At 41.5% G+C, this 26,231-nt stretch overlaps 1 protein-coding gene across 1 annotated transcript; it reads right to left on the reverse strand.

Moving 5' to 3' along the window:
* Nucleotides 1–440: 440 nt before the first annotated feature.
* Nucleotides 441–25,557, reverse strand: fhl3b (four and a half LIM domains 3b). The gene is made up of 6 exons (XM_085396162.1): nt 25,379–25,557; nt 11,151–11,334; nt 6,963–7,137; nt 5,935–6,104; nt 3,766–3,952; nt 441–1,015 (listed from the first exon to the last, which is right to left on the reverse strand). Exons 2-6 carry the CDS (start codon nt 11,304–11,306, stop codon nt 864–866), a joined length of 840 nt encoding a protein of 279 aa, XP_085252288.1. The 5' UTR covers nt 11,307–11,334; nt 25,379–25,557; the 3' UTR covers nt 441–863.
* Between the last annotated feature and the right edge of the window lie 674 nt (nt 25,558–26,231).

Below are 26,231 nucleotides of genomic sequence, written 5' to 3' on the forward strand. Positions count from 1 at the left end.
CTGACTATTCTGCTGACGTCCAATGAAAATGTCATCATCTTCAGCTCTGCCACTGCCACCTCCTGTCTAAAACAGCAGCACTGAGACCCTTTAGAGGAGGTGGTGTCAGTGTGGTTCAAAATAAACTCCAGAACGGTTCATTTACAGTCTGACCCACCGACCAGCTGCATGTCAGAGCTAAATGCCTTCCCATAGATAGGTATGCTTTATATTCTGGGAATGCAGTAGAGTACCACAGACGTGCAGAATACACAAACTGTAACAACGGACCCTAAAATGAATAAAATTGCCTGGAAAAGTACAAATATTACTACAATTTCCCCTGTTATCCACTAGCCAGTTCAGATCAGAATAAAACAGCTGCAGGAATGAGGATGCCCTTCATTTTCTACAGTCTGAAGCTATCTGTGTATTCATGCAGATGACTCGACCAATTACAATCCACTGTTTATTTAATGACATCTTATTGCATGTACAGCAGTAAAACTTTTTTATAAGCTGAAAAGAAAAGGTGTTAACATAGTGAGAGACTGACTGCTTAAAAAAGAATCAGTAAAAAAGTAGGAACAATTTTGCCAAGCACGGGACATTAATTTAGATGTTTACATAGATCTTTTGCATATTTTCAATTCTTTAATGTGCAAAACAGAAACATTTAGAAAAAAACAGTAAGTAATACACGAGACTTTCTGCATCTAAACATACACATCCGTGTGCTAAGAGCTGGTTTCAGTTGTAAAAACTGAGCTTTGGTCCAGCTTTAGGCTGAGTGATGGTTGAAACTGCATGTGCAAAGCTGAGGGTTAGAAGTTTTCTTCTGCTGGAGGCTGCAGACTTTGATATTTCGCCGTGGCCTTGCAGGGTCAGTCTTCGTTGTTGCAGTCTGTGCACAGAATCAGATCTCGGTCTGGGAAAAAGCCAGAGCCCACCAGCGACACGGAGCAACGCGAGCACTTGAAGCACGGCTGGTGCCACTGCCGCTCCTGAAAAGAAACGTACTTCCCATCTCCAAACCCTGCAAATACAAACACGCAGCACATGAGCAACCAATGAAAGGATTTTTTTTCTTTCATTCGGGGTGGAAAGCAGGCTTTCATAACAGCCTCGTAAAACTGCGGAAATAACGTTCGTGAATTCGTGATAACATCAGCAGCTGGCAGCTACAAGGAAAGCACTGCCAGCTCTGTGTGCCCTCAAGTATTGCAGCTCATAGCTGCGGTCAAGAGCATTTAATTGAAATCCTCATTTATCTCTGGCATCTTAGTTAATGATGGAAAAAGATAAAGTTCATAATGAGTCTTCTTGTACTTTGTTTCCACCATGTGTAGATCTTTTGTTTTGTTTTTTTTTTTAGCTTTGTGGTTGTCTCTAAAATTATTTTTAAATGTGTGTTTTGAGAAAATGAAGACGCTTCAGTCAGTAGCTTGTTTTTGGATTGCTTGTGTACATTATCCATAACCAAGGTTAAATTATGAGGCAAGCTCCCGAGCTGGAAAAATTAAGCCGAGGCCAAAAAAACATGCAGTTCCCCTAGTGGCCACTTGGGGCTGACTCCTAAAGTGAGTCAGTCCTCACAGACTCCCCTGTGCCAAGAGACCAGTCAGTGACCTCCCTTAGCAACCACAACAACCTAGCGACTTTTCATCTTCAACTTTTAGTTTGAAGGTGGAAAGTCTCCATTTCCATTTTAGTTTGAAAGTATCTGCAGACAAGTCAGCATCTACCATGCAAGCTACTGGTGATGGCAGTTTTTCCATCACTCTCTTTTCATTGATTTAACCTAGCAACCAACCACTCACAAAAAGGTTGGGAAATATATATTTTCCCTAACAACCCAAGGTTGCTAGGGGGTCACAAACGAGCCTCTAGGTCAATGTGAGGCCTTTTGAATACAGCTTCATTTACTAATGTAAGGCTTCAAAATACCACATCTCAAACCAGTGGGTGACGTCACAACAGCTTTGCTACATCTCTTAAATACAGTCAATGAGTTGACTCATACTGCAGAGAACTAGCACCTAAATCTGCAGCTTTTTAATTAGATTTACCAAGCTTTATGATAAGTTTCAGTTAATATTTTGCTTTCTGGCCATAATTTTATAGACAACTCAAAGACTCATTAAATTTTGTGTCATAATTTTTTGCATTTTGATCTCAACCAATGTGCTCGGACAGCACAGGAATTCTGGAAAATTTTGGCATCATTGGTGGAGATGGTGTTTGAAGAAATAGGCATTTATGTGTTTAGTATATACAGACTCCTGCACACATGGAGCAAAGCATGAGCTGGCCTAGCTAGAAAACATAATGCTGCAATTAACTGAGAAATATTTCCCTTATGAATTAGTAGTGGCCAACAGCAGAGCTAAAGGAAATGACTGTTTACATTAATCATGAGAAAACAAAATAAATCAGATGTGTGTGAGATGCTCTTTAGTGTTTGCTAACTGTCTGGACACTTTTCTTTATTTCTTCTTTATATACAGTTCCAGTGGTGGAAGCCCATATTATAGATGGTCAAAGTTTCAAATAATGGGATCATCTGGCAACCTCTTGTTGCTGGAGGAAAAATGAATGTGCCATGTACTCGCTGAGTGTGATGCAAGCTTTTCACCTTCACATTAACTGGTGTGATTTACAAGTGAAACCAATTCATGTCAGAAGGTGCAGCTTTTACTAAGAAAATGATTGCTCCATATTTCCAGTGACCAAAGAAATCCCAAAGAAATTTTTGTTGCAGCATTCTCTTTATGTCCACTTTCACCTGCTAGCAACTTCCAGCAACTACTTGCCAATCACTGTTTTCCATGGTCACCTGTGGCTGAGAGCGGGCTGCTCTTTAGGCCTGAGTGATTATGGCTCAGTTTATGTGAATGTAATCCCTGTGAGCCAAACGTTCAGGCTTCAGACTGCTCTAAGCGCCAAGTTTTGCACAGTTTATCTACTCTTGGCTCTGTATGATGTCACAGAGAGAGGATGCTACTAATGTGGTGATTTTAGGCACACGGGTTACACACTGGATGAAAGGGAGAGGAGTTAAAAAGCTTTTGCTAGACAGAGGCCAAAAGACCTCAGCACAGAATAAATGAGGACTACTTTAGAAGATCAATCATGCAAAGCTACTCCAGTAGAGTCCAAGAATAAACACATGGAGCTCAAAATGAGCATCATAAGAATGCTATGTGATCAAATCTTGGTGGAACTGGCCAAGAAAATCAGTTTCTGAAGATTAAAGTAAATAAAATCATGTTTTTACTGGTGTTTATAGTACAATTTTATCATTTATATCCATCACAAGTGTTTACAGCATTTAGTTTACTCCGCAATGGCAGCATTCCCGTTCCAGTGGAGCATCCAGCCTTAGATCAGCATCTCTGCTGAAGGTTCACTCTCCAATCCACAGCTATATCCAATGTGTTTAAATCATTTCTAATGGAAACTGGACTTTTTTTCTGCTGCTGTCTGACATTAAAAGCATTCACTGTGAATTAATTTGTTTGAATAACAGGGAGAATCCACACAGAGGACACAGAGAGGCTCAGAATTTAAGCCCTGAGTCACCAGACCTGCTGAAACCTGTTTGCTAAAGATAACTGTTTAGGCCTTTATTGACAGAAGATCATGAAGACACACGAAAAACAGATAAAGGAGAGGCGCACGGTATCTCCGACCTGAAAGAAATGAAACCAGGAGCACTGCATGCACATCGTTTCGCAAGTCCCCAACTCGTTGTGTAAGCTCTGGGGGAATGCACTTATTACTAACCTGTGATGGCCGTGTTGCAGCCGGCGCACTTTTTAGCATACAGGTTACTGAAACACTTGACGCAGTACGGACTCTCCCCCTGCGAGGTGAAGGGTTGGCCAGCTAGCGGCGTTTTGCAGCCCGTGCACAAAAAGCACTCTTTATGCCACACCTCGTCCTTGTAGGTCACCCCTCCTTTAGTCAGAGCCTGAGAGACACAAACTGGGTCAGTAAGACATGTAACACATTAAAATCCTGCTTCTAAAGCTCCTGATCCTGCCACACATTTGGCACATAGCTCAGGACTTTTTCTGTGGGCTTTGTTTTTAATTGGGTTTATGCTTCTTTTAAGATTACATACAGGTGGAATTTCAACAATACATCTCAGTTTTTCCACATTCAGCCCATTTAATGTTATTACAAAGAAATGCTTCTACAGTAAATGAAAGAAACCCATCAGCGTGCATCACTGGGTGCTGTTGTATTATGGCACGTCAGAGGTAATGTCTTTGTCGGTAAATGGGCTGTAAAATTTAGCGTAATTAAGACCTCTGATTGGGAACAAATGAGTCTGGACCACCACTTAAGAACAGATCAAGATGTTATTCCTTCTTAACTTCCAACTGTGTGACGCAAAATACAATAAAAAGTCCAAAATTTTGGCTTCCTTCTTTTTATACTCTGCAAAATCGTCCAGTGGCCGGGTTTGGACTCTTTGCCAGACCGATTGTGGCCCTCAGGCCACACAGTTGTGAGAAACTGTATGGCCTGGAGAAACATTTAGAGAAAATCCAAAATAAATCAAACTTGTGTACCGATTCTTGTTTTTTAAAGTCATTAAAGCTGTACAATCATTCCATCCTGGAAAAAGATCAGTTCAAAGAAATAATTCAAAAGCCCAAAATTACCATGATATTCATGCCCACGATGGGTGGATGTAAACCACTGACTTCACTGTAACAAGCTAGATTTAGATTAGCTGTATTGTGTACACATATGTGCATTTATCTGTTCAATTCAATCTAAGCGAACTTGTTTAACAAACTTGTTCACACTACATACATTTTTCAGGATAAGCAATCACTTCTTTGCGCTTTCATGGTCGCGTCGTGTGTTGCTGACAACGTATTTTTGAGTTATGACTTTCTAGTTTTGTTTATTTGAATATTTTCTTATGTTCCTTTGTTTGCATGCATGCATTCTGTCTATAAGCACAATAGCAGAAAAAGCTTTGAATGAATTCTCATAAAACTTTGTAGAGGTGTAGAGTGGGATCCTGTTAACAATCCATTAAAATCTGACAGACATTCACTGAGGTCTTCAAGGTCAACTTAATGATTTATTGGTCAACAAAAAAAGCATTGCATAGAAACTGTGATTCTTACGAGTGTGCTGTATAAAGTGAAAATATAGAAAGGACTGCATAAAGATTTAAACTATCATATATTTGACCTCTGATCTCTATTGATAGATCTGCTGTACAGCGCTACATACAGCCTTTTAAACTATGCGTCTTACTTTCCCTTTTTCTTAGTTCCTGGTTATAGTTTTTGTTTTCTTCGTGTATTTTTTCCTTTTCAGTCTCATTCTCTGTTTTAGAGTTTAGTTTCATCCTAATTTGTCAGTACCCCTGTATTAGGTTCATTTCTGTCTGTGTTTCCGTTATCACGTTTCACTTCCTGCTTTATTTTGATGGTCGTTTGTTTGTTTCCTTGTGTTACTTTTACCCGTCTTCATCTCGTTTCTGCAAACACCTACGCCTGTGTTAGTTTGTCCCAGCTGACTCCACTTCCCACATTACCGTGTGTGATTAAGTAGCTTAAGGCTGCCTGTGTTTACTTGTTGTGTTGTACTGTGTGCTTCCTGCTGTCTCGTATTCTCCTGTTTTGCATTTTGGACTCTATGTGCTTTCCCTTATGTTGTTTATTTTGTATGATCCACCTTCTTTGGGTTCATTCCAGATAACCTTTTGACATCAGGTGCTCTGTAAACACGTTGTGTAGTGGTTGTGTAGCGTTGATTACTCAGGAAGCTGGATCATCTAGATTTTTTGTGGTAGATTATACATTTTAGGAGTTTAAATTGTCAGGAAGAGAGAAAAAAATGTAATTTTGGACTCTGTAGTGATATAGTTTGGTGTATTCTGGTATTTTCCAAAGGAAAGTTTTAACGATAAGATTATTTTTGCACCTTTTTGCAGTGGCTGCACTGAGGAGCAAACCTGCCCTCGTAGCAGGGCACGCAGTAGTAGTTGTTTTTGTCTGGGATGAAGGCCTCTGTACCGATGGGCTTCTCACAGCCGTGACACGCGAAACAGTCCTCGTGCCACGTGGAGCCGTCGTACTCCAGCATCCTCGATCCTGTAAGAGAGGAAAAAAAAAATCAACGCCGAAAGCAAAAAACTTTTGATCGTTTGTTGTTGTTTTTCCATGTGTAACTCTTGGCTCCTCTTTGATCTCTGCTGTAAATACAAACTGGAATGAAATCTGATAACATTCATACGAAGTCTGTGAAAACCAAAAGTGGTGATTCGGTGTGATGGCTGAACCTCTTTTGGCACTGGTAAATTGCTGCAGCTCCAGTGCATCAAAACAGCGTGATAAGCAGTAACGTAGCCGCTGCGTACATGTCCCCGGCCTTCTAGCACAGTTTTACCCATTTTGTAAGCGCCCTTTAGTTCAGAATCACTCACCACTGAGGTTTAGAGAAGCTGGCAGCCAGTCATGCTTATGCTTATGAAACTGGACATCAGATCCTTTAATCACTGAGCTTGTTTTACAACTTTTGGGACCTGAAAGGCAGCCCAAAAGCATGACGGTGTTTTGAACATGAACTTGGCCGCACATGTAAGAAATGGGGTAAGAGGGCAGGCACACCAGTCTGATCAGAAACTAAAGAAGAGAACTGGTGTAACATCCACAACCCACAAGCCCGTGTAATTTTCAGTCATCTGACACCGATACTTTGCGTGTTTTCTTCACAGCGGCAGGAACTCTGCTGGGAGGATTTCAGCAGAGCGAGGAAACAATCACGCTGTCACATCTAAGCTGTCACCCTCCCTGATAACTACTGCAAAGAGAGGGTGTGAACTTTCCGGTATCGGCTCTGAAAGGCAGTGAACGTTCGAGTTTGAGCGATTTGTTGCAGAGGAGGCGGCTTATGAACATGGTTCAGTGGAAAGGAAAAAAAGTGATACAGCCTGTCTACATTGTCTCTACCTGGCATGACTGTCTTGTCGCAGGCCACACACTTGGAGGAAAATTCATTGCGGTAACAGTCGCTGCACACCAGAGCGTCATCCTGGCTGGTGAAGGGCTCGTCTGCCAGAGAGCGGTCGCAGCGGAAGCAGCGAAAGCAATGCTCGTGGTAATGTCTGTTCTCATAGAAGAGCTCCTGAGGGAAGACGAGAGATGTGAAGCTTCAGATTAAAGCGTGTCATTGGTTAAAGAAGCTCGGGGTATCGAAAATGCAGTTTTGTTCTCTTCTGTTCTGCTCTTGTGGCACACACACATCTGCTGGTTATCTGCTTAAAAAGGCACACAATAAGAAGCTAAAATGAAACCTGATGAAGATGATGAACTGGGTTTAAACCTGCTCTTCGCCTCACCCTATGGTAGCTGGGATAGGCTGAGTTGGATAAACAGAGGTGGATGGATGAACATTTCTACTTAAAACAAGATGGTGAAAAGTTCAAATAAGTGGATACCAAAAAAAAGAGTTTCAGTGATCATTTCTTATGCATGATATGGCCCTTAGCTTTCTGCAGAAAGCTTCACTTGCTTGTTGAACTGCACACAATAAACAGTATGAATTCTTCCAAAGGGAAAATTGTTGCTTTTATTGTGGCAAGAAATGCATCTGGGCATGAAATGAGCTTCCACTTTTATTTCCTGGCACATGGATGTCCCAAAAGCTCAAATTAGGTGCTGTGAGAAGCATGTCTGCAGTGTTTTTACCTTTATTGGATTACAGGGACCTGCTCTTTGTGAATGAACATGGCCAGTACCTATAGAGGCTGGATATTGTTTACCATGTTGCTTTATCTTTTATTACTGGCTGTAAAAACTATGAACATCCCTGTTCTCTCTTTCCTATTGGTTGGTTTTTGCATTTAAATCTCTGCTTGGGTTGTTTCCTGCTTATTTGTGTGCCTGTAAGTGTAAAAACCACATCCAGTACTACCTACGGTCTTGCAATATGTTGTAAATGTTTGTCTGCAGAGTCAGAACAGAATTAGGAAAAAAGACTTTTAAATATTCCGCTTTTTCTCCCAGGAATATTCTACAGAAGGAGCTGGAACTGTGAGAACTGGCCTCGACGAGGGAGTTTGAGCCCATTTTCAAGGAGTGAGAAAACACTTCTCTTCATTAATGTGACTGCTTTTGATCTTGCTCTTGTTACTGCACACAATACTGCATATGATACTGTAAATGTGTTATATTGTGTTATATTTACTGTCCAGCCCTGTTGGTCAGGTCTGTCTTGAAAGAAAAAAAGAGATTTTTCAACTTGAGATTCTTAACAACACTTTTGTCTGGATATCTACAGTGAGGTACGTGTGGACAGGGGTGGATGATTCTTAAAAATGTTACTTGATCTCGATCACAACTTTACGTCATGGGCCAGATGCATCCCACTTTGATCCTGAATTGGAAAGACCAACAAAACTCCCCTTTTATCAGAGTACAGAAGTGTTATTTATACATTTAATCCTTGATATTTGTCAATACAGTGGAACCCCGACTTACGAAATTAATTCGTTCCGAAATTAATTTGTAAGTCAAAATTTTCGTAAGTCGAAGCACCTTTTTCCATCGCCTTTTGAGTGAGGCAATGCTGGCTGAAGACAAAGTTCTTGGTGGAGGAGGAGGTGGCGGAGGTTGAAGAAAGCATACGTATGCATGCATACATATGTATGTGTATATGTACATAACATTATGGAATTTAATTTTTTTTAATTTTCTATTTTATCTATTTCGTTACGCGGGCATTTTGCTGTACCATGGGCAGAAATATTGCCGTTAAGTGCCTTCGTAACTTGAATTTTTCGTTAAATGGGGTCTTCGTAAGCCAGGGTTCCACTGTATAAGGAAAAGAAGTTCAATTTTAACAGTACATCTCAGTGTTTCTACACCATAACAAAATGCTGTGGTAGTTATCAAAAGAAATCTGTCACTCTGACTCTTAAATTGTAAGAAATAAATGTGTAAAGCTCTAAAACTTATGAAAATACTGTTAAAAGTCTCAAATTTGCTCTTTTCTTCACGTTTTCCACAGCTGTGAAGTGAGGCCCGATTGGAGCCTTTGCCGAGCCGATTCTGGTCCCCAGGCCTTACGTTTGACACCTCTGCATTATGTTATCATTGCATGCATATTTGATTAAATGCTGAGGAGTAATTATTCTTTTAAACTGTGGATGGACAGATGAAAGATGCCTCACTATAGCCAAGAGAGCTCAAAACATACTTTTATGGAGGTATGAGTCATTTTGTCTTGGTTACAACTATCTGTGCTAAACTATTTACCGTTTAATGCAAGTGACACAGTGTATTTCTGCACTCTTTTATAGATGTAAGTGTGCAGCAGCAGCTAAGTTGAAAATAATTGTACTTCTTGAGCCTGTCTGGACATACAGTAGTCCCGCTTCACTGTTTGATTCAAAAGCAGGGAACTAAAACAATGTAGGCTACAAGTTTAGACTTGATTTGTTTTTGTTTCTTATAAAAAGACAAGAGATCATGTGCCCACAGCGCCCCGCTGTCTCCAAACAGAAGAGTTAACAGAGGCGTTCCCCCTTTCTTCATCATTATTTTCTTAAAAATCAGAATAACTCACTTTGTATTTTCTCTCCGTAACAGCTGCTTGTGTTCCAGTTCACATGCAGTTCACGCGAGCTCTGTGATAAATGGCTCCATTGAACGGTGGGTGAAAAACGTATTTTTGAGGCATGGGGTTTCACAGCAGGGAACGGGATGAGCGATGCGTGCTGTTACGTGTTGTGCAGCCAAAGCAAGCAGGACTGTAATTTACTGCGCTCCCTCACAGGGAGTCCATAACTCACAGGACACTGGTGGCCTGGTGGCGTCTGTGGGTGTTTCCTTCAGGACAGTGTTTTTAATTTTCACTCAGCTAAAGCTTTTGGACAACTTAAAGGGGATTACTGACAATTTGGTGGTCTGTAACTAGAGTTATGTTTTCCAGGCACAGCAGCTGGAAAAATTATTGTAAAGGACTCCGACTTGCACAATTTTTATTGGACGAAGAAACATTTGCTTAAGTAAAAGCGGCAACGCTACAGTGTAAAAACTACTTTTACTGGATAGTATGACAGTTTTTTCACATATATAAATTGTTTTATTTACGTACATATTCAGGTTTTATGTGCATCTTAATTATGACAGAGCAGATTGAAAATAGTAGATCAAATGCTTGATTTATTAGAGCGACATTACATCGTTATAGTTTACCATCTAGACTCCATCACTTCCCACAAACCTGATGCACAGTAAACTGAGGAGTTATGACTCCTCCACCACCCAAACGTCTGCCTGCCGGCTCCAGGGAGATGTTTGCTTATCATTTCCCACAAGTATGTTACACTGTAAATTGGGGAGTGATGAGTGATGGAGCCTAGGGGTGGATGGTGGGGGTGGTGAGGGGGTTGAAACAGCAGGGAGTGATGGAGGGATAGACCAAACTGGGAGCATACAGAGCAGGTTGAGTTGCTTTTCTTAACTTTTGATGTGAATCTCTTGTTCACATCCCCAAGGTGCTCTATTGGATTGAGATCTGGTGAACTCTGGTAAATTCATTTTCATGTTCATGGAATCAGTTTCAGGTGATTTGAACTTCAGGAAGCAACCATCAGATGGAATGGGCATTGGCCTTTAAATGATGTCACAGCCTACCTGAAGTAGTGTAACGGGGAAAAAATATTCCTAACAAAAGAAAATATACCTAACAAAAGCTCAGCAAGAAACATAGTTGTTACTGGATGTAACTTCGGTTCTATGAGTATGTGCATAGACCCTGAAACTCTGCAATTTCAGCAGACTTATAAATTCTTTCCAATCCACACCGTGTGACATAGATCCAATAAAGTTTGGACAAAGATGCACAGCTATAACTCCTGTTTCTCTTTTCTTCAGATAGTCTTCCTCCAGGACTCCAAGAAACTGTGATGGGAGTTTAACAGACTAAATAACCAATCCATTTAGTTAGCTGCAGCTCTGCCTTTTAAAATACTCTCATATTTTCCATTTAAAAGCCTAATGCTCCATCTAAGTAAAGTCAGGCAGTATAAAAGTCCTTCTAAATTATGTCTGATGGTAACTTGCAGTTAAAATAACAGTACAAGGTTGAGCAGATATACTTAAATCTTTCAACAGTGTATAATGCGAGCTCACCTTTGCATTGTGTCCAATTATTTCTTTGCATTCCTGGCAGGTGTTGGCGTACAGGCGGTCGTAGCAGGGGATGCAGTGGGGATTGTCCTCCGCCAGGATGTACTTGCGTCCATACAAGGACTCGTTGCAGTTTTTACAGTCGAACCGATCACTCATGATGATGCCTCTTCCTTAAGCCGACCTCCTGCAAAAAAACGAAACAAAAAACAGATGATTCACAGACGCAGTTTAGGATTCAATATCAGCAAGAATGCAGCACAGGAAGGAGGAGGAGAAGTGAGATTAGGAAGCCACAGAGAGAAAGCAGGAAGAAGGTTTTAATTTTTTTATATACAGTGAGGAAATAAAGGCCAACAGGAGAGAGCTAATCTACTGAAAAATGTTAGACTGCAGTCTGAGGTTAAACATTACTCAGGAACCTCTCCGTGCTTCAGCTGCTATAAGCACAGAATGGGCTGAATAAGCACACAGTTAATGTTGATATATTGTAACTCACTGCCGTAATGATATACAAGCTTCTCCCGTTTCATCATTACTCACAGAGAGTAAAAGCTCACTCCCAACTCGCTCCTGCATGAAACCCCCTGTGGCGTTTTTGGCGTTGACAAAAGAGGGACTAAACAATATTAATTGTTGGGAGGCGAACTGACACGACATTCTCAGTTTCAAAGGCTCTCAAGCCCTTTTTTTTTTAATCTGCGTTTGAACTGTGTGTCAAGGGCCACACAGCTCATTTGTCCGGTCTGTTTCTTCTGTCAACAGCTTCCTCATGAACACTGTTTTTCTGCAGACTCGGACACGCAACATCTATCGCAAGAAACTAGGAAAATACACACAAGGCAGAAAAGAATGAGTGACAAGACACTGGCAAACTGCAAAGCTCTATGTTTGGCTCTTTAGTGAACCATGAAAACTGTGGGGTTTGCAGCACTCCTGCAATAAATCTGATCTTTTTACAAGCTTTAATCATCATTGGAAAATGTGACACGTCTCATGTTAAAAATATACCTGGCACTTCTATAAATCAGCAAGAACTTTAGTATATTTAATAAAGTCGTGCAAAACTTTGCATTCAGCGTGAATATTCCTCAGTTGCAAGCCTTTGAAGAGGTTGAAATTTTACCGTTTTTAGTTTGTGTTACATTTGAGCCCTCCTAACTTCATAAGCACAGGAGCCGCATGAAGCTTTCAAAGTTTCCAAAGTTAAATTTGAGGGTCTGTAACATGATAAATGCTCACAGTATGAAGGTAAGGTCCTACCTGGCTTTATCTAATAGACCAAAATTGTTGTAATTTTGAAAAAACTGGCTTATTCGGAGGGCTCAGTTCAGGATTTTTGTTCAGATTAGATGGATTTTGTGTGGAATGAGCCTCTAACTTCAACTCCAACTTTAAAGCTGTGCTCAGCCGGCTTTTCTGAGCTCTGCATCAGTCCCTAAATGATGAACTTACATTCACCGTTTGCTGAATCTACAAATGACTAGAGTGGCAGGTCGTAGTGCAGAGGAAGAACAGGTGGAAATAAGGCCGGGCACACAGACATCCCGCTGTCATTACTGAGCACACAGACAGGCATTAGGAGGGCATGTGACCCTTATTTTCTGCAGCAGCAAAAGGAAATGAGTGAGGAAATGAAGTGCGGGAGGCTTAAATATCCTCTTGAAAACATTTAAGACAGGACAGACATGGGCTTGAAAAGATATATGCGGTGTGAATGAGGATCACAGATAAGAAAAGGTCTCCAGTTTGGGGATATGGTCGTGTTCAGGATCACTGCACGTAAAAAAAAAAAACACTTAAAGAGGCCTAACCTATTTTGGGCGAAGAGTGGCTTTGACATGTTTCTGTAAAGTCGGAAAGGTTCAACACAGTGCAGCTGAGAGACTTTCAAATCTCCCCGAGGGATCAAGGAATGAGCCAAGCCCCCCTCTTCCTCTCTTCATCACCGACTCGGACGTAACGATGAGAAGACCCAGAGCTCACGCGAACTAAAGAAGGCCGCTCGCAAGTGTTTTTAGTGTTCGGCTGGCATGAACTAAGTGTTGTTCTGAAGCTTTTTGCTTCACGCTCTGTAACCTCCAAGTATTTGCATCTGGTCTGTTAAGGAGTGATGGTGGAAGTGCAGTTTACATTCCTCGTGTCCAGCGCTATCAAACATTTTGTTTCAAATAACCAGCGATGCAGTAATTTCAGATAAACATGAAAAGAATAAACACTGTCTGCTCTCGGTCATGGTCGGCAAAGATGCCAGAAGCAGAAACTCCCGCTCCTCCAGGACATTTTCTCCAGGAGGGGAACGTGGAGGACCCCCTCCCTCCTCGCAGATAACAGCGCCGCTTCCTCTTAAAGGCCACCAAGCCGGGTCAACAAAACATGGAGGAAAAGCAAACTGATAAAAAAAAAACCATTACATCCCAACGTCTGGCTTCTGTCACATTTCTGTCTGGATGGAGAAATCAGCTCAACTTCCCTCCTAAATCGTCTAAAGAGGCTTTAGTTTCTATTCTCGTCCGTTCGTGTCTGCGCTGAATGCAGTGATAGAACAATAGCTTTCCTTCCGGACATAGTCTCCGCATTTTAGCGCTTCATGTTTCTCTTCCTGGACCACAACATCTGTGAACACATTTGTAGTCTCCAGCTGTTGTCTTTCATCAAATTCTCCTGTAGGCTTCCAGTCGGGAATTCTAATGGGACCGGTGTTCAAATGCATCACTGCTGAAACAAGATTTCATGGCTCCTGTAGGACAGTACAACTCTCAAGCTGTATTGTCATCTATACAATAGAAAACAGGGTGAGACAGGCTGTGAATGCACGTGGGACCAGCAGGATTAGTTCAGCTTAGTGGGAGCATGTGCAAATAAAGTTTAGAACATGCCTAAAGCTAACCTGTTAGGGCATATCTCCTTACTAAGAGAAATGTCAAACACCATCAAACGTGGATTAAACAAGCTATGAATACAGAATGAGACACATGTTTTGCCTTGCTTCCATTTCACAATATTTAAAGCCTCACTCACACAGGCTTAGAGACGTCCAGTAACTGCTAAGTGACTCAAATTCACATTTTCATGCATTACGTGGTCAGTGTGGAACTACTCATCTTTCCCTAGCAACTAGTGGTTGCCGGGGCATCACAACCGGTCTCTTTAGTGAATGTATTATCTTTCTGTTCCAGATCCACACACAAACATGAGAGTGGCACAGAATAATTTGGAGTGACTGGAGTGACCCACAGTGAAGCCTCAACCTGAATGTTTTCACCATCACCATCGCCGCCTTGGTATCATAAGGCCAGATGTGATGAGCCAGAGGCAGACCTGACTGGAAACTCACAGTCTTGTCAGTCACATGGGGTGCCACTCTAATGATGATAAGATATAAAATTAATTTTGCAATGTGTCCTGAAACTAGAAACTGAGCCTGTAAAGTCATTATGAAGGTGTTCACTGAGGTCACAGATCAAAGGGGCAGAGGGTGTAGACTTCTATAGAAATGCAAGATTTTTAGCAACTACAGGAGATGCTCATCATCATGGCTGCATACATATTTAGGGTGATAGTGGCTCAAAGAGTTGGCAGTTTGTCTTGTAATCGGAAGGTTGCCGGTTCGAGCCCTGGCTTGGACAGTCTCGGTCGTTGTGTCCTTGGGCAAGACACTTCGCCTACTGGTGATGGCCAGAGGGGCCAATGGCGCGATATGGCAGCCTCGCTTCTGTCAGTCTGCCCCAGGGCAGCTGTGGCTACAACTGTAGCTGCCTCCACCAGTGTGTGAGAGTGAATGAATAGTGGAATTGTACAGCGCTATGAGGGCCCCGAAAAGCGCTATATAAATGCACTCCATTATATTTATGTGTCCAGAAAAGAAGCAAAAACCAGTGAAATAAAAACAGCAGATAATGGGAATAAGTTTTTACAAAATGCAAAAGATGGCTGGTACCATCATCTCAGCAAAAGCAAAGAAAAATGCAGAGGATTATAACTGCAAACCAAGACTGAATTCAGTGTTCGAGTGCATTTTGCATCAGGCATAAATGCAAAGCAACACCACCAAGTTTAATTTTCTTTAATTTCAGTCTCCAATAACGCTGCAGAGCTGAAGAGCTGAGTAGCGCCATTATCAGCAACATTACAGAGTCAGTGCTTTGAGATTTGGACTTCTTATCGTTTTAGTCCATTCACCCATCCATTTTTTCCCACTTACCCAATTCAAAGTGGGATGGAGCCCATCCCAGTGGTCATAAGGCAAGAGGCGGAGTACACCCTGGACAGGTCGCCACTCTAGAGATAGAGAAGCATTCACGCTCACATTCAGACCTGCAGCCAATTTAGAATTAACCTGCATGTCTTGGTTTCCATGGCAGGAAGCTGGAGTACCCGGAGAGAACCGATCTAAACACCACACAGAAAGGCTCCAGCCTGGACCTTCCTGCTATGAGGCACCAGAGCTGACCAACATACCAAGTGACCAAATCACTAGTCTAATGCAAATAAGTGTATATTAAGTACACCTTATATGTCATATATAAATAGAACGAGAAGCCAAGTAAAGAAAAGTAAACCCACAAAGTAAAACCTGGAGGGTTTTTTTTCTGTGTAACTTTTGATTTCTTAAGAGGCGGATTTTGATTTACACAGATAACATTTTCCATGCCTGAAGGAGAGCCCATGAACTGGAATGCCGCCTTCACAAGGCTTTTTAAAAAGGGATTCAACGTCATCAAACGGAAGCTGTGGGCGCGCAGACCTTTCCCTTCTTTTGTGAACTGCAGAGACTTGTCTCTTGCCTTTGCACAGATATACACATACTTTATCTTTCTTTCTTTTTTTTACCTCGTTTACTGAACACAAAATTGACACAAAATTGACACAAAATGACAAATTAACTATATAAAATGAAAGCAGGTAGATATCTCATAAGGAGTGATGTCAAACCATTTTGAATGAGGTGTGAGACAAGATTCCTCTGAACGCCTCCAGAAACGCCATGCTTATGTAGCAATAACCAATCAGACAAGAATGACTTTATCTGCATACCATCCAGACAGGCTGACACACTCAGCTGTCTGAAACACCAACTGACTTCGTAGTAATTACCTTGTTTAAGAGGTAATCAATTTACAGGTGTCCTCTGCAACCGCACCCGGGAATTCATGTCACGCTGTTCTCTTCATGACACATTAAACCAAACAGTCATCCATCCTGTCTGAGTACTCTAACTCACACTCAAGTAGCACATCTGCTTAAACCATTTAAACCCACAATTCACCTCGGTGATTGCACATGTTGAATTTTTCACTGATACGCCGTCTGCCCTGGAGAGAGATTTACCGGGCTCGCGGCTCGCGGCACTTTGTAGAGGATCAGCCGCCTGTCTAAAGTCCCTTCATGGCTTGCTTCTGTCGTTTTACTCCTCAGCAATGTGACGGTTTCTTGCGACAGGAGCCAGGAAATCTGCTCGTCTGGTTGTTAGTGTTTACTTTCCCTGCGGAGGAATTTAGACTTATGTCTGGGGTTCTCAAACCAGATTATTCCATGATGAAAACCACTGTCACATGCAATAAAATCAAGCAAAGCATATATGAGGAACGTGTTAAATCTGTCACAGGCACAAAAATATTAAGTCATGCCATATAAAAGAGGCTCAGAGCCTTTTTTGGGTATTTTTCCCCTCAGCCACCTGAAACTCACCGGCACACCCTCCAGTGTGTCTAAAGAAGGATGTTTTTAATGTGTTTTATTTTAAATTACAGTCGCCGCTTTCTCCACATTTGAAAACAGAGCCTCTTTCAACAGTTCAAACTGGTAAGCAGCTAAGAAAACAGGCAATTTTTTTTTAAATTAGTGGCTCCAGAGATGACGATGATGGTCGAGAAACTGTTCCAGACTAAAATGCGCATAAAATTTTTAACCTTTTAATAGCCAACAGTTTGCCAGCGTTTAGGTTCTGTTTTAGTCGCACACTAAACAAGCACAGTTTCAGAAACTGGAAGAATATTTCCCTTCAAATCAAGGCTCATACATAAACCTCTTTAGGCTGTGCCAAACAGACAAAAGGTCTTTAAAAAAAGCTAAAGAGTATGACCCGGGTGCCTTTTCCTCTAGCACCAAAATAATGTTGACCTTTGAGTTTGGTTTAACATTAGGGTGACAGTGTTTGTCTGCTGGACAATTCAACAAACTGACCCTGCCATGGTCCCTGTTATATTTGTGTATCTTTTCTTTCCTATCTGAGTTATAATGTTTAGTGCTAGGCTGTACTCACACTCGACTGCCTCACCCAGCTGCACTGCAACAACCCAAAAACACTTCCGCTCACCGCAGAATCTTAACATTGAAAAGTCGTTTTGCTGAATATAAAAGATTATGCTATGATGCTTTTATGCACGCTGTCACTTGATTGGATAAGTGGGGACAAACTTTTTAGAGGCAGCCAGAGTTGAGGAAGAGTTGGAGCGATCATGCCACGTCCTGCAGACTGTGCCCAAGTCCAGCTGAACAATGCTCGTGTCCAGTTATTGAAGCAGGCAATGGAGTGGTAAATGGTAAATGGGCTGGTATTCTTACATAGCGCTCAAAAGCTACAAGCCTCATTCACTCAGTCACACACACACATTAATGCGAGCCTTTTTTCTATCCCCAAGCATTTTGTCTGTCAGTCGCAGAAACACTCACATGGATGCACTGGGGGAACTTGGGGTTCAGTGTCTTGCCTAAGGGTACGTTGACATGCAGACTGTAGTAGCCAGGGAATACATCTACCAACCTTCCAATATGGATGATTCGTTGTACCTCCTGAGCCACAGCCATCCTAACGGAACAGATAATTTAACCATATTTAGATTTTAGAGGTTAAACACGCTCAGGTAGCCCAAGTGTGAGTACACTTGTACTCTTTATGACTCGGTGTTATTTACTTATTTCTCTTTTGGCTACTTCCTTTTAGTTTTCTCATGGGTCTTACTTCCTGCTTTTCTCTCTTTCCCGCCTTTGTGATCTCCTACCCCACATTCATCAGTTTCACAAGTGGTTTAACTGTGAACACTTGTGTCTCACCAGCAACTAACCATGTGAATATAGTGTATATAGTCCTGTCTCATAATCCTAAAGAAAGTTCACTAAATATATCAGGTTTGCCTTTTTTCCTCTTATAAACTTAACAATACAATAGCCTCTTTCTTCTGTATAGTAACACCCTTTAAAAATCCACAGACTATAAGAAAGTGTGTGACAAAGTTGGTTTTCAATTACCTCACCCCACTTCAGTGTTTATTCCCCCCCGAAATGGATTAGGGCGCTTTAACGGCCTGCAAAACTCCAAACAGTCCTCATATTGTGCGACTGCTGCATTACACAACCTGGATTTGTCTGAGGTGAATGAGAATATTGACAGCACCCACAATAGAGCCCTGCAGCACGGAAACAAAGCGACACCCTTTTGGTTTCAACTATAGCCCGATAGAAAGTAAAATGAAAAAGAACAAGGCCGGTCTCTCAAGGCCGTCAGATGACTTTGCTTCCTTTCATCTCAAGTACAAAGACGCTCAATGTGGCGTGGCTTCCTGCAGATCACATGGCCAATTTCGGCTGCAGGCACACAAATCAACATGAACACACATTGTCGTTTGTGTTGGCTCTGATTAAAGAGCTCATCAGGATGAATTGCTCCTTGCTGCTGTAAACACTGATGTTATTTTGAGACACTGAGCTGGCAGATCGGTTACAGTATTTTGGTTACTTGCACATGGAAAAAAAAGAAGAAGATGAAGAAGAAGAAGAAGAAGAAGAAGAAGAAGAAGAAGGGAAAAAAGCTGCAGTTTCAGTTGTGAAATCCTTGAAAGGTCAGATTCAATATCAGCGACTCAAGGGGATTATAAACAAACTGTGACTGTGTCTTTGGTAATCGGTTAAACTCCATTAAAACGACACGATCGGTATGGATGATAAATGTCTGTCTTTCTGCAGATCATACATTTAGTTCCAGCTAAACTCTGAAGAGCTACATTTCCTGTGAGGTAAACTTTGTCTGGTTCGTTTGATTCAAACCTGTGATTTAATTAGGCATCATTAGATATTAATGCCACCCAGCCTGCGTCATTAAATCCAAAAACACGAGGAAATAAAGTTCTTTTAAAGATGTGTGTAGCTTAGTTTTCAGTCTCCAGCTGGCTGTTTGTTTATCTGTGGAAACAATGTGGGCTGCAGCTGCTACTGTCGACTCAGCTGACAAACATTTCACAGTCAAACAATTGAAAGAGTCACTACTGCAAACGTGTTTCACCCTCGGACCTGAAGGACTCGCACACAAAGGAGCGGTCCTGTCCACGTACGCAGGACGGTGCAGGCTCTGGCTCTATATTTCCCACTCTGTCATAGCCCACTCAGTGTTATGCTGCCATTCACAGTCACATAAAATCACTTGTTCATAAAGATTACTTTACCTCTCTTTGCTTTAATTCTTCAGATTTTAGTGACTCTGTTTGGTCTGTGACGGCCACACGAGTGCTTCCAGGGATTGCACTCCTTAAGAGGTGTTTGATACACATACTTATATATATTACATATATTTGTATCAAACCTTTTGTAATTATTTAGCTAAATATTGCATGATTTTAACCAGTTTAACCTTTAAAGTGCTTTATTTTATGAGCACTGTTGATTAAATTTTACTCAAAAAATTAAATTAGCCACATTTTCCACTCCGTTCCTTTAAGTTCACGCAAGCAAACTTTAACCACTGACAAGACTCTGGAAATGTTGCTGAACAGTGGAAAAATGCAGTTTAAGTTCAATTCATCAGTTTGTTTTTAGCCTTCTGCTGGTGTCTCTGGAGATTTTACAGCTGGCCAGACTAAATCAAGGGTTCTCAAAGTTTTTGTGGCCAGGGATCCCTTATAAGGTCCCCCTCAAAAGCTTAACACCAATTAAGTGTTAGCATCATCGTCTCTGTCGATTGACTCAGAGCTTTACTGCTACACAGCAAGAAAGCTTTTTTCCACCCTGAGAAGGATTTGACAACAGAATGATGTGATGTGTCACAATCGTGTCAAGCTGTCCAAAATTACTCTTTCATTCCTGTCTAAATGGGTTAACTTTGACATTTTTGTTTTTACAGAAGCTAAAGAAATGGGAACATGTGTTGTTGTTGTTTTGCATCAGGCCGCTATTAACAAAGTGCCTAAAGATATCATTTAAAACTGCAGACACACTGGTTCATCTCTTGTGTTAGGTGCCTTTTTCTGTTTGAATAATTCATCTGTCAGGGATCAGCGGTCAGATACACGGCCTGGACTTAAAACAGCCAGCGTCTAAAGAAAAAGTGTTAAAGACTTCAGAAAGAAACATATTTCTCAACAACACTTTCAAAAATACAAGAAAGTAATTGGAAGAAAAATATAAAGAAATTAGGGATGGTGCAAGACTTTTGCACTATTTAATAAAATTAAACAATTTTTATGAGTTATTCCAAATTATTTTTATGACCCAGTGGCTACAGGCTCCAGATCACTGGGGATCCACATGGACTAAATGACTCTGCGATTAAATAACTGTACATTTATGGTGTGGGGAGCACAGTGGTGCAGTGATTAGCGCTGCTGCCTCACAGCAAGAAGGTCCTGAGTTCCACCACCTGGCTGGGCCCTTTCTGTGTGGAGTTTTCATATTCTCTCCAGGTACTCTGGCTTCTTCCCACAGTCCAAAGATATGCAGTTAGTGGGGTTAGGTTAACTGGTCATTCTAAATTGCCCATAGGTGTGAAACTGAGTGCAAATGGTTGTTTAGCCGTGTGACAGGCTGGCAGCTGTCCAGGGTCTAGGATAGGCTCCAGCCTCCCCATGACCCTGACAAGGATAAGCAGAAGAGAATGGATGGATGGATGTTTCAACAGCCCCATTCATCCACCACCAAATGCCCACAAACGGCTTCACCAATCCCAGTTACATCAACCCACCTGCGCACCACCTGCTAAAGGTGCAGCTTACATTCCTTTCCCATTGCCGCATCATTTTGTTGAGTCTCACCTGTATCAAAACCTGTTCCTGATGTAGTACCTGTGAACCTCTGATATTCAGTACACGGTTAAAACAATGAATGATGAGTTGGAAGAAAGCTGAGGAATCTTCATCCTGAGAGGAAATGAATGTTTGTACCAAATGTCTTGACAATTAATTGAACAGTTTGTGAGATATTTAACTAAAACTGACTGTACAGCAGTCAGGAGATCATCAAAGAGACATTATAATTCATCCCTCAGGAAACATCAGTGTCTGTACTGAAACTGCAAACCCCCGAGCTGAGCAGTACGGCCCAAAATCGACTTAAAACATTTAAATATTACACTGAAATAAAGATGAAAGGAAAGAAAGTAGAAAGAAGGATTCAAAACAAAGATTACAATCAAGTGGACCTGTGGAGTCTCTTAAAACTAGGTTTGTTTTGGCAACGCGGTTGTTTAACTTGGAAAAAGACTGAAAAAAAAATAAACAGTAAGCTTGATCTTAAATAGTCTACAGAAGACTATAATCCAACACAAATACACGAGTAAACACTTTCCCATCAGCTGTCAGCGAGCAGAGGACATCGAGTTCAAGTCCTGGGTGTTAATGTAACAACTGTTTTCTGACAGAGTGCCGAAGCTGCTGTCTCTGTTTCATATTTACTGTTTGATTTATTTGTCCCGATGGACTGGCAGCCGGTCCACGGTCTAGCTTTTCCTTGTGCCCTCTGACAGCTGGGATAAGCTCCAGCCACGCCTGCAACTCTGAGATGGATGAGCAGTTAAAAGAAAACGGATTGGATTTATTTGTTCAGGGCTCCATCTTTGTGTTGCGGAGTAAATAAGTAGAGACAGTTATAGTCAAAAGTATTTTTTCTGTCTCACAGCCTCAAAGCTAGCTGTTTGCAGCATTGATGCATAAGTGCATGTCATACGCATCACTTAACTAAATACAGCCAGGACAGTATAAACTCAGTATACTTTCACTGTTTCCACAGGAATTAAGAAGATAAGTAGCAGCCGGTCAGATCTACATCTCAGACTCTGCAGGCCTCAGTTAGCATGTTAAAGGTTAAAGTTACAGAACAATTAGAAAAAGACTGAACAAACAGTGAGGTCATCTGTCTGACAGCTGAAGCTTGGCTCATATTTGATCGTCCTACTGCACAATGATCCTAAGCAGGAACAAAACAGAAAGGCTGAAAATGAAAAGAATTAGGAAGTTACAAAGCTCCAGTCAAAGTCCTGAACCTGATTGAAATGCTGCCACCCTCCTTTCTTCTTTTCTCTCTCCTCTCACTGCCCAACAGGTCGCAGCAGACAGCAGCCCCTCTCTGAGCCTGGTTCTGGTTGAAGCCTCTTCCTGTTAAAAGCCAGTTCTTCCTTCTCACTGTCACCAGTTCCTTTCTCACAGGTTTTGTGGCTCCTTCTCTGATATTTTAGCCTCTTTTCCTCATGATATTAACTGCCATGAGGCAACTGTTGTAGTAAACTGTTAAATACCTGTGTGGTTAAGTGGCAGAAGAATTGCTTTGAATTATACAAAAGAGAAATCAAGCAACCACTGACTAAACCAGGGGTGTCAAACATAAGGTCTAGGGACCAGAATCCACCTGTCAAAGCCTCACCCATGGCCATACTGCATCAGAGTAATAGACAAACAATTAAATGACAGTAAAAATCTTTTTTTTATTTTCTACTATCTTCCATATAAATTATTTATTTTTTTAGTTTCAAAATGATTTTTTAAAAAAGGCCATTTTCTGTGAATTAACAGATACTTTTTGCTTTATTGTACACAACGGTTTCTTATAATTTAAGCCCAAAAGAGATGTGCTCACAGATTTCTTTCTTTAATACAGCAACATTGAGACGTAATGTTAAAACTGGACTTCTTTCTCTTCTCCAGCAACTTAACGAAAAAGTTAAAAACTCTTTTACATTGACAGTCAAGGGAGCTTCACTGGTCTGGTGAAAGTGGGCTGTATGAGTTTGACACCTCTGCGCTAAACAAATGGGACAACACTGAAAAGATGCCTGATTGTGTCAGGACTCCCCAGATATCTATTTACACCTACAGCCAAGGGGCCACTCTGTCAGTGATGGGGTTGTACACATCGTGGACAAACACTGGTTTCAGCAGTGAGTGAAGCCATAGAAATGGGAGTGAACCAAGGGAAAGTGTATCTTTCACCATCTTAGAACGATTGAGCTAATCCATCCTCCAGTTCTTGGCCATTGATCAGCAAATGTGAAACTGATCTCATCGCTCACGTTGTATGTGACGGTGCTGGTTTTGATCTAGTTATGTTTGGTGAAGCCTGCAGTTAGATGAGACTGAAAAAGTCACGTGGATGGGTGAGGAAATGTTCCTCCTGCTGAAAACGCTGCGTCCAGGTGAACCAAATATTTTCCAAATAATTCACGCTTTACTTGGGGTGGCTGGAGCTCAGGCGGTCATCCACTGATCGGAAGGTTGGTGGTTCAATTTCTGGCTTCCCCCCAGTCTGCATGTCAACTATCCTTGGCCATGTTGCTCTCTGATGCATCAATCGGAGTGTGAATGTGTATGAATGTTAGATACGCACTAACAGATTAGAAAAAGTGCTTGTGTGAATGAGTTAGTTATATAAAGTGCTTTGAGTTCTCAAATAGAGTAGAAAAGCGCTATATAAGAACCAGACCATTTACTTTTGGCTCTTCTTCACACACTTTCTTGTTTCTATGAATTTATGTATGAACATGTACTTAAATGTGTTTTTTTATGGAGAGATTTGTCCACTTCTTTAATGTATCTATGTGAAACACTTTAAATGTTTTTTATTATTATGACAGTGATAGCTGCCTCTTGGCTTAACCTTTTTTTTAGGAGAGCTATGCAAGAAGAATTTCCTGAAATTCCAACAAACTCATCACAAGCTGCACAACAGGACTAGGAAATGGAAAAGACAGGCATGTGTGTGAGACTGACTCACGATGACACTGACGGTCTGAACGTGTGGCAGACAGTCGTAAAAATCATCTCCTCTCTGACAGTTTTCCCTTTATTTTCTAAGTCTGGGGTTTATCTCCACTGAGCTGGAGCCAACCAACCTTCACCCAACACAAGAATTTCAGAGGAATGTGACTGTGGTCAAAACGTGGCAACACTGTGTGGTTCCACCATGAAGGGAAGGGGAAAGAAAAGAAAACAAAAAGGCATTTTTCTTCTTCTGCCCTCTGTTTTCTAAAAAAAAGACAAAGGTCAGGAATTCCATTCAGCAGGAAACAAAAACACTTTTCTTCAGGGTGAGAGCGCAATCGGAGATGATTGTTTCAATGAATGTATTAATTTGACCTAATGGATTGGAACATGGGGATGGTGTGCGGTGATGGAAACTATGAGTGCCGGAGGCAGGGGGGGCAGCTGTTTGCTCAGTCTCCAGAACAAAATCTGTAATCTGATGGAGACATGACATCACTCCAACAGAACAGGACCGAAGGGCCTCGTTAACACGAAACAGACTAGAGTGCAAAACATGTTTGTTTGTGTGGGATTTTATTGGCCAGATATTACTTTGTGTGCCTCCGGCATCTGAGCCAGTTCAGCTCTTGAGGGGGGAAGTGTTTCCTCAAGGGTCTCCTTGTTCTTTTTCTCATAAATCTGACTTCAAAAGCACTTATTCACAGTATCAGTTACTCATTTGGACCATGTTCAGGCTCCCAAACCCCCAAATAGCATCATTATTTCCTCACACTAAAAGAACTTCCTTTGGCTTCAAAGATTTGGTTTATATCGGTCCCACATAACTTTAGAGTCCACTTTCTAATAAGGCACATTTTAAAGATAACAGTGCAGCTTTAGAGTACATTGAATTATCACATTTTAATTCAACTAAGCAGTTATTCACTTTTAAACCTAATTACTAGAGTGAGTTATTACAACCTGGCAACCTGCAAGCTTCTCATTTAATTGATCAATTACTAACTATTAGTAAAGCCATGAGTGGGTCATGAAGAGAGTCTTCATAAAGAGTGGAACCTTTCATTTTAAAGCCTCAATCCACGCAGATATTTAACGATGACTAAAACATGTCAGTAACTAGTTTTGCAGCAGGCGAAGACAGGTGTTTATGCCTCCGCGGATAAAACTAGACCTCACAAAAACATTCATTTTTCACACAGTAAAGCTACCTAAAGCTGCTCCTTTACCCCCCTCCTTATGCTGTGAAGCTGTCAGTAAATGTACACGTACCGCTCTCGGCGCACCAGCAGTTTTTGGAGATGCTCACAGGAGACTCTACAGCCTCTGCAGGACCTGCAGCCTCAGCCAGCCGCTCTGCTCTGCTCTGCTGAGATGACAGATAGTTAAATCCACCGTGGACTCCAGCGAGCTGAAAGCTGACGGCTTTCCACTGACAGAAGCATCTGCGCCGTCTCTGGTGCGTAAAACCAAAGCGATTCCTCCAAAACCCCGCCCCTTTCCCCCACCCACCTCTGTCCTTACACTCCCTCTTTATTTCACTTTGCGGGGAGCTGAAAGACGGTAGACTCCATGTGTTTTCTGGACGTAACTGAATATTTTAAATACATGGTAGACTTTAAGGGATCCTCGGGCTAGTGCAGGGGCGTTTCCGGGATTGTTTGGGATGGCAAAAAGCGGGGAAATAAATACTGTGGAGAAAACTGGGCACGATTTTCAGGCTCATGTGCAGCAGCCCCATGTGTCCTCAAACAGGTCTACTACATGAAAAGTGATACTGCACAAGAGTTTCAGGGTTATGTATATAAAAAAGTGACGAAACGCGTTTAGACTTACGTAAAAACTACAGTCCTGTTTAATAATAAAAAAACTTTAACTTTTAATTACAAGACCCAAAGTAAAAGTACCCCTTTGGATCATAATTATTCATTACTTAGTGTTTATTTGTCACTTCAGCGTAGTTGGGGGTGCTTTATTTCTTTATACACTGCTATCTAAAATCAATAAATCAATATAATACACTAAGGGGCAGTGCCACCCTGTGCCTGCCTTTGGACACTCCCTTGCCCTGCTGATCATATAAAATACTATCTAAATATAAATTTTCCAGCAGGAACGCTTTATT

Source organism: Rhamphochromis longiceps, linkage group LG22 (assembly GCF_057381845.1).
Source record: "Rhamphochromis longiceps isolate RC_006_pf linkage group LG22, R_longiceps_female_GT1.1, whole genome shotgun sequence".
In the NCBI taxonomy this organism is placed as follows: domain Eukaryota; kingdom Metazoa; phylum Chordata; class Actinopteri; order Cichliformes; family Cichlidae; genus Rhamphochromis; species Rhamphochromis longiceps.

What these genes read in the sequence shown, in the direction of transcription:
- fhl3b (XM_085396162.1), bottom strand. Translation starts at nt 11,306, where the DNA reads ATGAGTGATCGGTTCGACTGTAAAAACTGCAACGAGTCCTTGTATGGA. An exon ending in AGTGCAGCCACTGCAAAAAG is followed by an intron (nt 3,953 to 5,934) that starts GTGCAAAAATAA and finishes TGTGTCTCTCAG; the next exon opens with GCTCTGACTAAAGGAGGGGT. An exon ending in CTGCAACACGGCCATCACAG is followed by an intron (nt 1,016 to 3,765) that starts GTTAGTAATAAG and finishes TTGTATTTGCAG; the next exon opens with GGTTTGGAGATGGGAAGTAC.